The 15,004-nt window shown below is 38.7% G+C and overlaps 1 protein-coding gene across 1 annotated transcript in view; it reads left to right on the forward strand.

Annotated features, from left to right (window-relative positions):
- Nbas (neuroblastoma amplified sequence) overlaps positions 1–15,004 on the forward strand; it is a gene marked incomplete at its 5' end in the record, with an annotated part of 269,116 nt that overhangs the window by 134,641 nt on the left and 119,471 nt on the right. The window contains 2 exon segments of the mRNA XM_017802479.1: positions 10,734–10,963; positions 14,829–14,939. Of these exon segments, the coding sequence (XP_017657968.1) occupies positions 10,734–10,963; positions 14,829–14,939 (341 nt within the window).

Below are 15,004 nucleotides of genomic sequence, written 5' to 3' on the forward strand. Positions count from 1 at the left end.
GCAAGATGCAAGATAGGGGTTTAGTTTCATTCTTCTATAGGTGGAGATCCAGTTTTGCCAGAATTATGTGTTGAACATGCTGTCTTTCCTCCAGTGAATATTCTTGGCCCCTTTGTCAAATATCAGGTGGCTGAAATTGCATTTACTCATATTTGGGTCTTCAATTTTGTTCCACTGATCTATGGGTCTTGTGCCAGTACCATGTTGTTTTTATGACTATAGCTCTGTAATACCGCTTAAAATCTGGTATAGTAATACCCCCTGCATTTCTCTTAGTGCTCAGGGATGCTTTGGCTATCTGAGGTCTTTTGTGCTTCCATATGTCTCTTAGGATGTTTTTTTTCCAATTCTGTGAAAAATGTCATGGGGATTTTGATTGGCACTGTATTGAATCTATAAATGGCTTTTGGTAGGATGGTCATTTTCACGATATTAATTCTTCCAATCCATGAGCACGGTAGGTCCTTCCATCTTCTGATGTCATTCTCAATCTCTTTCTTGAAAGATTTAAAATTTTAATTGTAGAGCATCTCTTAGATATAGTATCCCTTTGGCATCTCTTAGATATAATATCATAATCATCTGCAAAAAGGGATAATTTGATCTCTTCTTTTCCAATTAATACTCCTTTAATTTCCTGCTCTTGTCTTATTGCTCTTGCAAGAGTTTCAAGCCATGTTAAAGAGAAACTATGTTTTCTATGTTAAAGAGAAGCAGAGATAGTGGACAGCCTTGTCTGGTTCCTGATTTCAATGGAAATGGTTCCAGATTTTCTCCATTTAGAATGTTGCTGGTTGTGGGTTTGTTATATATGGCTTTAATTATGTTGAGGTATGTTTCCTCCAGTCCACTTCCCTATAGGACATTGAACATAAATCCATGTTGAATTTTGTCAAAGGCCTTCTCTGCATCTATTGAGATGATGATGTGGTTCTTGTCTTTGAGCCCATTTATATGATTTATGATGTTTATTAACTTATATATATTGAACCATCTCTGCATCTCTGGGATAAAGCTGACTTGATCATGGTGGATGATCTTTTTGATGTGTGTCTGAATGTGGTTTGCAGGTGTCTTGTTGATACTTTTTGCACCTATGTTCATTAAGGATATGGGACTATAGTTTTCTTTTTTGGTTGTATCTTTACCTGGCTTTGATATTAGAGTGATGCTGGTTTCATAGAAGGAATTTGGAAGTTATCCCTCTATTTCTATCTTTTGAATAAATTAAGTAGTATTAGATGTAGATCTTCTTAAAATGTCTGATAGAATTGTGCACTAAATCCATCTGTTCCTGGGCTTTCTTTTAGTCTGGAGCCTTTGTATTACTGTTTCAATTTCTTTTTGTGTTATGGGTCTGTTTAAGCTGTTAATCTCTTCTTGGTTTAGTTTTGGTGGTTCCCATGCCTTTAGATATGCATCCATTTCTTTTAGGTTTTCGAATTTAGTAGCATATAGGTTTTTAAAGTATTCCCTTATAATGTTCTGTATCTTTCTGGCGTCTGTTGTGATGTTTTCCCTTTCATCTCTGATTTTGTTGATTTGGAGGTATTTTTTCTTTCTTTTGGTTAACCGTGCTAGTGGTCTGTCAATCTTGTTTATCTTTTCAAAGAACCATCTCTTTGATTCGTTTATTCTTTGTATTATTTACCTTTTTTTCGATTTCATTAATTTCTGCCCTGATTTTTGTTATTTCTTCTTGTCTGCTGGGTTTGGGTTTCATTCCTTGTTGTTTTTCAAGTCCCTTGATTTGCAATGTTAAGTCATTTATTTGTGTTCTTTCCTATTTTTTGACATAGGCACTTAGTCCTATAAACTTCCCTCTAAGGACAACTTTCAGTGTGTCCCAGAGGTTTCCTTGTGTTGTATTACCTTTTCATTTAGTTCCAGGAATACTTTTATTTCTTTCTTAATTTCTCTTTTGACCCATTTAGGGATGTGTTGTTTAATCTCCCTGTTTTCATGTGGTGATTAGGGCTTCTTCTGGTGTCGATTTATTGTGGCTGATACAATGCATGGAATTATTTCAGTCTTTTTGTATTTGTTGAGGTTTGTTTTGTGCCCCAGTATATGGTCGATTTTGGAGAAGGTTCCATGGGGTGCTGAGTAGAAAGTATATCCTTTGGTGCTTGGGTGGAATACTCGGTAGATGACTGTTAAGTCCATTTGATATATGGTTTTGTTTAATTCAGATGTCTCCCTGTTAACTCTTTGCTCTGTTGACCTACCTAATGGAGACAGTTGGGTATTGAAGTCCCCTACTATTAGTGAGTTGGGATTAATCTGCATCTTAAAGTCTTGTAGTATTGTTTTTATGAAGTTGGGTGCACCAGTTTGGTGAATATGTGTTCATGATTGTAATATCTTCTTGATTTATTGTTCCTTTGATCAGAATGAAGCCCTCTTTACCTCTTCTGATTAGTTTTGTTTTAAAGTCTATTTTGTCAAATATTAGAATTGTACTGCCTGCTTTTTTCTTAGTGCCATTTTTTCTATTTTTTTCCGTCCTTTCGCTTTAAGATAGTGTCTGTCCTTGAAAGTGAGATAAGTTTCTTGCAGACAACAAAAAAATGGGTTTTGTTTCTTAATCCATTCACTTAGTCTGTGTCTTTTGACTGGGGAGTTCAATCTGTTAATATTTAAAGTTATTAATCAAAGATGAGCATTGAATCTTGTCACTTTTATTTCTGTTTACATTCTTGATATAACTGTACTTTTCCACAGTTATACCTTCATTGGATTTCTTTCCACAACCCCTTGGGTATAGTCATTCCTTTTTTCAGCTCTTTGTATTTTTTCAAGAACTCTCTGAAGGGCTGGATTTGTGGACATGAGTTTCTTCAGCCTATTTATGTCATGGAAGATTTTTCTTTCCCCTTATAGTATAGTAGATATTTTGGCTGGGTATAGTAATCTGGTTTTGGCATCGGTGGTCATTTAAAACTGGGAATACTTGGTCCCAGGCTCTTCTGGCTTTCATAGCTTGCAGTGAAAAGTCAGCTGTAATTCTGATGGGTTTTCCTTTGTATGTGACTTGTTGTTTCTCTTTCACAGCTTTCAGTATTGTCTCTTCATTGTGTATGTTTAGTGTTTTTACTGTGATATGCCTTGGAGAGTTTCTTTTCTGGTCCTTTCTGTTTGGTGTTCTATATGCTTCTTGTATTTGTATGAGCTTGTCTTTCTTTAATTTTGGAAAATTTTCTTCCACCATTCTGTTAAGATCTGGTCCATGCCATTATCTTGGGATTTTTCTCCTTCTTCTATGCCTATGATTTGTGAGTTTGGTCTTTTTATGGTGTCACACAATTCCTGCATATTCCATTCTTGTTATTTCTTAAATTTTTCATAATCTTTGCTTGAGTGGTCTGGTTTGTCCACTACATCTTCCAGACTTGATACTCTGTTTTCCATTTCATTCATCCTATTGGTGAGGCTTTCTCCTGTCATTTCTAATTGGCTTACTGAGTGTTTCACTTCCTTCTTCATTTCAGTGTGAGTATTCTTCAGTATTTCTCTTTTCTGAATTCATTCAGAAGTTTATCCCTACCTTCCTTCAGTTTTTTGATTTCTTTTTTTGTGTGTTCTTTAAATTCACTCATTTCTTCTATCATGTTTATAATTGTTCTTTTGAGTTCCATGTCCTACATTATCTCTTGGGGGTTCTCATTATACTCCTCTAGAGGACATTGGTATTTTGTGGGCATATGTTATTTTGGTTTTACATGTTATTATTTTGTCTCTGTGATTTTGACATGTGAATTTCTTTTGTAGTTTCTGATTATTGTGTGAGACTCAAACCTTCAAGTTTAGATCTGCTTCCTTTTGTAAACTTTATGTCCCTCTGTGATTTACTTTGGGGGCATGAAAAGCTGGTTCTTCTAGGCTTCCAGTTCTCTCTTTTGATTTTATATTTGAGTGGCCAGATTGCTTTTGTCTTCAGGAGTTCCCACAGAGGCCAAAGTCAAATGAGGATCAGATGCTCTCAGGCTTTCTCCTAAGGTCTGGATCCCTCCAGGAGATATTTTAGCCTCAGGAATTTCAGTGTTGGACTGGCCTGGGAGCCAGGCCCAGGAAAAATGCTGATCTAGGGCAGCTGATGGCCATGCCACCCAGAGATGCAACGGGGTTTGGAAGCGGCTCCAATGGCTCCTGGGCACTACAGAACTGGGTTGGTCTGGATGCAAATTATCAGGAAGCAGAAAGATCAGCCCCATAGTCCAGGAAAGAGACTGGCGGGTTGTGCATGCCAGAGTAGCCGAGGGAGGTGAGGGTGGAGTCAGGCCCAGAGTGCTCCTGGGGACCCAAGAAGGACCTGGGTTGGTCTGGATGCCAAGGGTCAGGAAGCATTTGTGGGTCCCCTGGTGTCTGGGTCGCCAAGACAAGGAATGGGAGAGGTCCCAGGCTAGTAGGAGAGAAAGGTGGGGGATCTGGGAGGGTAAATGAGGCTGGGGGTGTTAAGGCACTGATGGCTCGATTGAACTTATCCTGGAGAGAGGCCTGTGGGTTTGAGAGGGTCCTGAGTGTTGTGCAGGCCCAGGGAAGCAGAGGGTGATGAGGGTGGAGCCAGGCCCAGAGGGCTCCTGGGGACCAGAGAAGGAACTGGGTTGGTCTGGATGTAAAGGATCAAGAAGAAACAGTGGTGGTTCCCCAGGTGTCTGCGGCCCCAAGAGAAGGAATGGGACAGGACCCAGGCTAGGAAGATAGATGGTGAGGGGAGATGGGAGGGTGAATGAGGCTGGGGGAGTCAAGGCGCGGAGGGCATAATCGTGATCAACTTACCCCAGAGAAAGGGTCATCTTTACTATAGTCTTTAAAGACATTTTATTCACCCCTAAGAATTATGTTGCTAAAGGTTTTTTTTGAGGGGGGGGCGTTAAGTAGACTAACTTCACACTTTTCATTTGAAATTCTTGATGCTTTTTTTCTGCTGTTAGATTTTACAGCTTGTGTGATATTTTGCAATATCATTTTGAGTAAAGAATATGGAAAATTCTAAAACTATGTATGATGTTCTCCAGAGTCATGTTAGAAGCTAAAATCTTTTGCACTTATGAATCATGTCATCCAACTTCAGGGGAACAAGAGAGCTAAAAGTTTGAAAGTATGCTAAACAACAAGTTTCTAAGTGATGTTAGAATGAGGGTGGATATGAAACACTCATGGAAACTTTGAAGCAGTCGGGACACTGTGGGAGTCCACATGGCTTGACTTTGTTCCCAGGTGCACTCAAGTACAGAATAGATTTTCAGAAGACAGAATCCTTCCCATCCCTTGCCCCACTCTGGGTTGATGTAAAGGTCAAGGGAAAACACTTTTCAAAGCTTAAACTAGGTACATTTATTGATATTAGTGAGTGTATGTATCATATAAAGTGCTGGGTGAGCAGGAACTGTGTTGGGCTGTTTTGAGAAAAGTGATGATGAATCATTGGGAAATTTTTACTAAAATTTAACACGCAGTCATAACTGTCCAAGTCCCTTGAGAAAGAGAAAATTATAGTAGCAATAAGAAAATAGTCTACACAGACAGCTAGAATTTACAGTACACTCTTCTACTTAGTCTCATTTAATCTTTGTGAGGCCTTTATGTTGAAAAAATTGCTTGAAGTTTAAAAATTGAAAACCTGGCACTCAGGAGCAAATGCCAGTAATCCAGGTCTTTGGGACCATTTCATTTATTTCTTCTCCAGAAATAATTTTACTTTTTCTTAGATGCCTTTGTGTAAAGTTGTTTTTCTTTATTATTATATTTTCTGTAATAATTGAAGTACTGAAAATCTGTCTGTATATTTAACAGATATTTGATAATTCATACACTTATCAACACTTAAAAATCTCTCATGAAGCAGTTAGTAGAATGCCCCTATTCACCATTGTATTGAGACATAATTTCAAAAAGAGGTGTACTTGGGAAGTGGAACACAAAACGCCATTATTAGGCATGATTCTAAAACACCCTTACCGTTAAAGAAAGAAACTCCAGGCTGGGAAATCTAGTCAAGTATTTAGTTCACACATTCAACACTTCCATTTATACATGGACATATGTGAAAATGAAGTTACCTGTAGAAATATAGACAGTAAGACAATGTGTCATGTATAAGCCTGTCAGGATTCTAATGGCAAGTCTCAGCTACATGTAGTGGGACTATATGCACTGGTTTTAACATTGTAAAAGAATCCCTTCTGTGCATAACTTGGATCCTTGGGGTATTGTGCTTGGGAGTCATACCCCTGCTTTACCACTTACCAGCTTACCAGCCTTACACAGGTTGCTTAACTCCTTATCCATCTTTAAAATACAGATGATCTTACAAGACACCTGTCCTTAAGGTTGTTAGTCTTAACTGAGGCACCATACATGTGTACTTAGCACTAGTCCTTTCTTTCATCCTGAAGATTTAAATTTTCAATTTTCATTCTTAACTATTTCTTAAATAAAGTGAATAAATTTGATGTACAAAAAGGTAAATTATTCTAATAGGACTAGATAGTTTCTTAGTAAAGGAGAAGAGATTAAAGTTGTTTAAACTGTATGGGGATGTATTAGCTATAATTTGTTGATCTGAAAAAAATGTTTCAACAAAATCAGTTGTTAAAGCTTAGCAGAAGCACAAAATGAGGGCTGTAGAACCCTCTTCTCCACCTGGAAGGATTTCCAGGAGTTTATTTCATTTTAATGTTTGAATTCCTGTACATTAATAGGATTTTAGTCTTAGAAAGGTGATCATGTGAAGCACCTTTCTCCCCTTGGAGGAAATAGCACCAGAGGAATCAAGAAATGAATCAGTTGCTCCCTCTATGGAGTTCCCAGGACTCTTGGTCCATGACTCTGCAATGAGATATGTTCGGATACCTATGTGAATTGTTAATGTATACCTCTTTTTAAATAATCAGTTTCTAATTCCTTGAGAGTAAGCTCTGGGCACAATTTGTTTTCATAAAATAATGGAGACAGGATTTTTTTTTTTTTGAAAATACCTTATTTTGTTTGTGTCTCCCAACAAACTGTGAGATGGTGTGCTTACTGAAATTCTTTGACAATGAGGAAATAGATGAAGTAACTCCAAATTGCCTCTCTACCAGGTGGGGGACCTGGAGTATAAATTGAAACTACTGGCTTAAAACTCAGATCAGTGTGCCCACTTTACCACATACCTTCATTTTGCAGAAGATTCTGTTGTATTCTGGAAAAGATGACCTCATGAAGTACTCATGGTTTCTGTCCCTCCAAAGCTATAATTTAGCCTCGTGTGGTGACTTGTGCCTTTAATCCCAACCCTTGGAGAAGGGGGCGGGGGACATAGGCAGGCAGATGGATCTCTGTGAGATCAAGGCCAGCCTAGTTCACATAGTGACTTCCAGGCAGACTGGGACTAGGGAGACCCTGTCAAAAAACAAACAACAACAACAATTCTCCCCCCCCCCCAAGCTATAATTCAATGAGAGAAAGCAATGTAAAATAAATTATGCAATAGAAGTGCAATTGCAGAAAGATTTTTTAAATGTCTTTCAGCAAGTTCTACAATTCCTTTCCTTTCTGGAGCTCTTGCTTCATACCAGGCCTTGGTTTGCATATTTTCTCTTGGGCTTGCTTCTCTCAACCATGAAAACCATAGATTATTGTTGCTAGTTTATATACAAGGTAGACAACCTTTATAAGATCATCCAGCTTCTAAATTCTGCATGCCTGCTTGCCTCATCATCCAATGTCAGTTTTTCAATTCACTAAAGGAGATAAATACATTATTTTGCTGTATTTAAATATGAAGGTTATATGTGTACTTGAAACTTCCTGTGGGACTCGGCTAGAGCCTGTTTAAACAGTAATAACTGTGTTTCTTCTGTGAGCCCCCATTTGGGAGCTCTGCTCACGATTTGGCCATTGGATTTGTATCATAAGTTGTATTAGAGTGCAGAGTGCAAATGAGGTGTTCTGTGTCTGAGACTTTAGAGTGTGTGTGTGTAAGCCATTCCTTTTGAGAGGACATGCATATGCAGCATGCAGGGCAGGTGCATGTAGACTGGGTGGCTACAATTATTATTTATGGGCCAGATAACTGTAGAGGTAGTTGTATGCATGGTAGAAGGTTCAGAGTACTATGAAAAATAGTCAACATGTAGAAAGGAAATAAAATATTAGCCACAGGCACACCAAGAGCAGAGCATGGATCCCTTTTTGCCTAGATCTGTTGCCAGATGTACTGTTTATATGTAGTTTACATTTGTTACTTTTCTTATTGTTGTGACATAATAGTTAACAGAAGCATTTTAAAGAAGGGAAGGGTTGACTTTGGCTCATAGTTTAAAAGTATTGTTCATCATTGTGGGAAAGGAATCATGGTAGGAGTCCGAGACAGATGATTATACTGTATTCATAGTCAGGAAACTTTGAAAGAGATGAATGCTGATGTTTGGCTCGCTTTCTCCTTTTTACTCAGTTCAGGCCCCCAGTAGTGCTTACATTTATTGTGGGTCTTTCATATCTTAACTAATTCAATCTAGAAACTTTCTCACAGACATGCCCAGAGATGAGTTTCCTATGTGATTCAAGATCCTGTCAAGTTGACAATCAAGTTAACCATCAAACAGCTTATTCCCAAACAACTCTGTTGTTGCAGTGAGAATTGATTTATTCAGTCTTTCCATCTGGTCCTAGCCACTCAGGCCCTAGAACATACTCCTATGAACTTAATTGGAATTTGTCTTCCTATTTCTTGCTGGCCTTTCTGTTACTATTTCCTAGATATTAACTCTTCTAAGAAGACTTCTTTGACACTTCAAGTCCCACCCCTTTGTATTCCTGAGGCACTCTGTGCTCATCTGTGGCCTACCATTTTACCATTGCTTACTTCATTGTCATTCAATAAATTGCATGTCTGGAAGAGCAGGGCACATTCTCTTAGTATATCACTTGGCATAGATGTGCACAGAAATATTTTTCTTTTTTTCTTCCTTTTTTTTTTTTTTTTTTTTGTTTTTTTTTGAAATTTCTTTTAATATTTCCCTTGGAATAGATTTGCAAAGAAATATTTTTCTTTTTTTCTTCCTTTTTTTTTTTTTTTTTTTGGTCTTTTTGAGACAGGCTCTCCCTGTAGCCCCAGCTAGCCTAGAACTCGCTATGTAGACCAGGCTAGCATTGAACTCTCAGAGATCCATCTGTCTCTGCCTCCCCAGTGCTGGGTTAAAGGCGTGTGCCACCATGCCTGGAAATATTTTTTCTTTTTAAGGGACAAAAAAGCTTTATTTTCTAGGTAAACTGATTCGAGTGTCAAGGCTATTGATGAAAAATTGTCAACATTCAAGATATTTGAGATTATTTCTTAAACAATTTAAGAGAGGATGAGATTTATTTGACTGTGACAACCAAAGTATCTGTAGCAAAAGAATAGTTGGTGTCGAATACTTTTAGTTGATGAGCTAAGACTGAAACAGAAGTGGAGATGAGAGCTAAATAAAAGCACACAAGAATTATATCTACTGCAGAAATATTTTTTGAATGAATTAGAGATGATCTTATTATTTCCTGTGGTAGAATTTAGCATTCAAAACTAATGTCTTCTGACTGAAGAAATAAATGATTTTTGAGAGTAGGACTCTCAAAAAATGCATAGATTTGGAAAAAAATGAAATATACAAAGTTGACTTTGACATGAGTCCACCTCCTGGAATTCAAGATTTCTCTAATTTTTTTTTTAATCCCTGCCTCCGCATTATTTCACAATAGATGAAGGAAAGAGGCTGTCAGGCTAGGTTTGGTTGTGTAGACCATACATTGACAAATCTCCTGTGTAGCTCAGAATAATGGGCTTTCATTTTAGAAAAGCTGACATCTTACCATAATTAGGAATGTAGTTCTGATAACCAAAGATAGAGTCTGGGTTTTTCCCCCTAATTTTCTTATTTTAAAATATGTAATATGTCTTCCCAGGAATGAGGAGTGCTAGCGTTCATGCTGGAATAGTCTTATGTTCTTTGTGAGGTTGTTCCAGAATTATGACTGAGCTGCTGTTGCTCTATTGACAGTCAGACTGACTTCACTACAAATAATGTGGCCAGCTTATCACTTGCTCTCCTGTCCTGTCAGCTGTTGGATTCTGGGTTTTGTTCTATTTAAATAATTGTGTTGTTTTTTGAGAAGCTGCCAAGAATCCTAGAACCCCATCCTGCTGGGCCCCAAATCAAGAAGAGTAAAACACTACCAAATGCTTTCTTACATCACTAGAAATGCTTTAACCTTGTGAGCTGGGTGGGTTTTATTTTTGTTTTCTGACCTATCCCTGAAGAAACCATTCTTCTCCCTCACTGTCCAACCTTTTGTGTTGGGCTTTATTGAACTGTGGTTTTCTTACTGAGAACAAGCACTTGTGGTGGATGACAAAATTTATCCAGAGGCAATGAGGATGAAAATTTCTCCCTGAGTGAAATAATGTATAGGTTTATGATAGTTGAAAAAGCTGCAAAATATTAATTTCTAAGTTTGTTTAGAACTTTGTAAGGTGGCAAAAAGGTCAAAGCAGGAGTTCAGAAAGCCCGGGTGTAGGCTCAGCTCTGTGTCCCTTCTTTGAGGTTTGCAAAGTGACAGCTCTGCAGTCAGCTTCTAGGTGACTGTGATTAAATGACATGTAGCAGTGAAGGGCCTGCAGATTTCCAGGAGCTGTGCTCTTCTCTGTGTCAGTACTCACTCATGTTTGTGTAATGTGTATAAAATACACTTTTCTATGACTCTCACAGGTTGATCCCAAGGAACTAATCAAGATGGTCACAAAGCATGTGGCTCAACATGGACATGAGACCTGGCCAGAGGACCTGGTGTCACTGACCAAGCAGCTGAACTGCTACAATGAGCGCCTGCTGGATTTCACTCAGGCACAGCTCCTCCAGGGCCTGCGGAAGGGTGTGGATGTGCAGCGGTTTACTGCCGATGATCAGTACAAAAGAGAAACCATCCTGGGTCTGGCAGAGTAAGAGACCTGAGGGGTGGATTTAAAATGCAGGATAAGTCATAATCACAATCTTTTGAAGATTTGCGTGCAGTTGCTATCAACAGGACCTTCTCTAGTTTCCCCAGTCCTATGAGGAATGTATGTTTTTTACCACGTAGATCAGTAGATGCAGAATTTTGAGCCTATATATTTAAACAGTAAGCAATGGGTTTTTGTTGTTGTTTGTTTATTTGTTTGTTTAGTTTCTATGACTTTGCTACTCCAATACCAAAATTATCATCATGTTAACGGAAATAGGATATGGTTTGGGTGAAAAGTATGATGCTGTGTTGGAACTTTAAAAATCAGATTGCCTTTAGTTCTTGGCTGAGAATCTCACTTTTCAGAGCACATAGAATTTATCTTCTTCAGTGTGTTCATAGATACAGTTGACTTCATATAGGAAGTCTCCATGCTGTATGATCAGGTGCCCATGCCCTGAACGCTAGAGAACCACTCCCTCAGCCTGGTCACTTTCCGCACAGAGCAAGGAACAGCTGCCATTTTCCTTTCTGAGAGAAGAGTAGGCCCTTGTGTGAGAGGGAAGGACAACTTATATCCCAGTTGGAAGAGTAGCTCTCTAGAAATGGCATTCTCTTGGGTCAGGTGAGAAGTATTCAGTAGTCAGAAGATGGGAAAAGTATGTTGCCCAGGTGGTTATTAAGTAGAAAAATATCAACATCATAAAATGTATTGAGTGCTTACTGTGGGCTCATGCCGAAAGTTGTGTGTAAGGTACTCTGTAATATCTAATATCCTCCATCTTCATAGATAACACTATGGGATAAAATGTTCTTATCTACATTTTATTAACTAAGGAAATGCAGCTTAAGGATGTTAAGTGGCCCATGTTTTGTGGGTGATAAAATCTGTAAGTTTGACATTGACCTGGATCCTTCACATTTCAAAGGTCTCACTTCTATACCTTACATGGTATGCCTTCCTGCACACCCTTATAGTCTCAAGGACGCACTAGTGTGCCATTATGGCTAAAATTCTTTCTGTGGAGGATCTAAACAAAATCCCACACCCTCCTGTGGTCCCAATGACAAATGGAAGTACAATTTTGCCAAACTGCAGTCTGGGAAATGAATGAGTTTATCGGGCTTACTTACAGAGCCATGAGTGAGAGTTTACTTCCAGAAGTGTGGGTGCACCCATCCAAGACTGCATGGGAAAGTTCACCCAAGCATGGATGGTAGCTTTTCCATAGCCACTTAAAATGGCCAGAAAGATTCCCCCAGGCTTTCCCAACCTATATACCCTTAGCCCCTTTCCCAGGCCACATGTAACTAGGGTGTGGGAGGTATGGCTTGGCTCATTGGCAGGGTTCCAAGAGTCTCCCTGCCCCTCCTTCCTTATGGGGCATGAACAGTTAACAACCTCAGCTGTGACCATCTTAGGCAAATGGGTAAAGCTGAGCTTGGGAAGATGACATCTGTCTGTTGGAAGACAGTCCTGTACAACAGCCATGCAGGTTAGAATTACAGTCTTGAAACAAAAGTTAAATTGTGCCTAGACTTGGTATTCTTCTCTCCTGAACCATTACTTAAAAATAATAAAAATGATCTTCATTAGGGTAATTAACCTCACCAAAACTTTACTTACAACATCTCCCTAGCTTTTATTTTAATTATCATTGCCTTCTGACTCCCACAACTCAATGTATATTCAGAAAAAGCCAGTCCCTATGAATATAACCCTATAGGCCCAGCTTGCTTACCTTTGTTCATGAAATTGTTATGTTATTTTTTCATTATCATTCTTAAATCCTTGAGAAAATGGTGAAATAGATTTGTTATTCTCTGATAATTTTATATTAGCCTGGACTTCCTTGATACTAGAAGGGCCATGGGTACTCTTTAGGATGAGGCAGGGCATGAAAGAATCGAAAGAAAGAGAGTATAAAGAACCCATGGCCATTCTCAAGAAGAGAAATATGGAGTAGTCTTCTCTTTTTAGCTACCATCCTGAAAGCTCAAAATTTCATAGAGTCATTTAATGTCCAGTTTGAAAATAATCCAAGACACTGTATGGTCCCAAGACACTGTATAGTCCTAAGACACTGTATAGTCCTAAGGCACTCTATAGTCCTGAGGTACTCTATAGTCCTAAGACTCTGTATAGTCCTAAGACACTGTATGTCCTAAAATACTATATACTCCTAAGGCACTGTATGTCCTAAGGCACTGTATAGTCCTAAGACACTATGTCCTAAGGCACTGTATAGTCTTAAGACACTTTGTCTTAAGGCACTATATAGTCCTAAGACACTCTAGTTCAATTTCCTTGTTTTTTGAAGAAGAATCTGAGAAACAGAATTTTATGGAGTTGTTCAAGGTCACACAGCCAGGAGTTAAGCCCAAGTTTCCTAATTCTCGATTCACTATGCTTTTACTTGGGGCATTTTATAATCCTTGGTGCCATGTTCATGGTTTCTTAGAAGAGGGTCATTATACAGAATAAAATTCTATAAATTCTATAAGGTAAGGCATGCCTTATGTCATTAGTTACATTTTGTTGGTGTTTTTGTCTCTTATTTTCTAAGTATGCAGCCAACATATGCTATTTGAAGCATGTCCTCAAAGACAAATATATGCTTTTGATAAATATGTAATAGAATCTTTCGTACATTCTGTTGCTTAGAAAAATATACAAGCAGTCTTTGGATGACTTGTTGAAAATGTCTCAAAGATTCAGTGGGGTTTGTCTTGGCCAGTTCTCATTTGGAGATGGAATTTCCATGTCAGATAGAATCACAAAACTTAGTTTCTCCTGTTTATCCACTCTATCTCTATTATAAGTAATGTGATCATTCTTTTTCTTATTTTTTAGGTTTTGAAAACATATTACATGCCTTGTTCACATGTGTTTGCTAAAGTATTCTCAGAGTCAGGCAGTATAGCTTTGAAGATGGTATAACCTAACTTTTCCATTCCCACCTTCATGAAGTGATAAAGATACCAGTACAAGACTAGGGAGACAGCTCAGTTGGTAGTGTTTGCCTTGAAAGCTTGAGGACCTGAGTTTGATTCCATAGAGCCCATACAATAAGCCAAGTATGGTGGCATGTTCTTATAGTTTCAGCATTGTTGAGGTGGGAGGTAAATACAGATGGATTTCTGGAAGCCTGAAGAACCGGTAGCCTGGTTTATGTGGCAGAGGTCCAGGCCAATGAATGATCGTCTCTCAAAAGGTGAAAGGCACCTGACTGACACCTGAGATTGTCCTCTGACCCCTACACAAAACGCATGCCCTTATATGAATGTTTACACACACACAAAGAGAGAGAAAACATCTTTTTGTTGTTTTTATTTCCCAAAGTGCACAGTACCTGAACAATGTAGAAGACATTAAAAATAAAATTTAATGCCTAGCCATGCTTTGTCAGATATCATCTGCAGGCTCTAGTGTCTAGACCAGAATTTTAAAAATTGAAAAAAAAAAAAAAAACCTCAGTATAACTAACATTTGACTGACTAATTCTGTCTTGCCGGAGGACTGTCATATGATTTGTGGCATCCAGGCTTTAACCACAAGCTGCCAAAAAACTGATCCCAAACCCATCACCATTTGTGTCACTTAGAAAGTTTCTGCGCATGATCAGGTGGTCCTGGGACCAGAATTACCCTTGACTTAGAGCCACTGGCAGACAGGTCCACGGAACCTGTGGTCGACACAGTGGAAGGGAACCGGGAAGACCTTTCTTTGCCTAGGTGCTGTTTCAGGGAGGCCTGTACTGACAGTCCCTGTTCTGTTTGTCCTCTCTGAGAATTTTCTTCACTGATTACAGTCGTGTGTTTCTTTTCTTTCCCTTCCCTGTACCTGATGGACACTCCTGAAGAAGCCTTGAGGAAAATGTCTACGGCATCGCTCTTTCTCTGGCACAGCGATACAGTGTCTCTCAGTGGGAAGTCTTCATGACCCATTTGGAGTTCTTGTTCAGTGACAGTGGGTAAGTATAGTTCATTTGAACATTTACTTTCATGCCTTTCTTTTCAGGGTCTAGTTTAGAAGGGT

The sequence above is a fragment of the Nannospalax galili genome, unplaced genomic scaffold (assembly GCF_000622305.1).
Source record: "Nannospalax galili isolate Female #2095 unplaced genomic scaffold, S.galili_v1.0 scaffold100, whole genome shotgun sequence".
NCBI lineage: Eukaryota > Metazoa > Chordata > Mammalia > Rodentia > Spalacidae > Nannospalax > Nannospalax galili.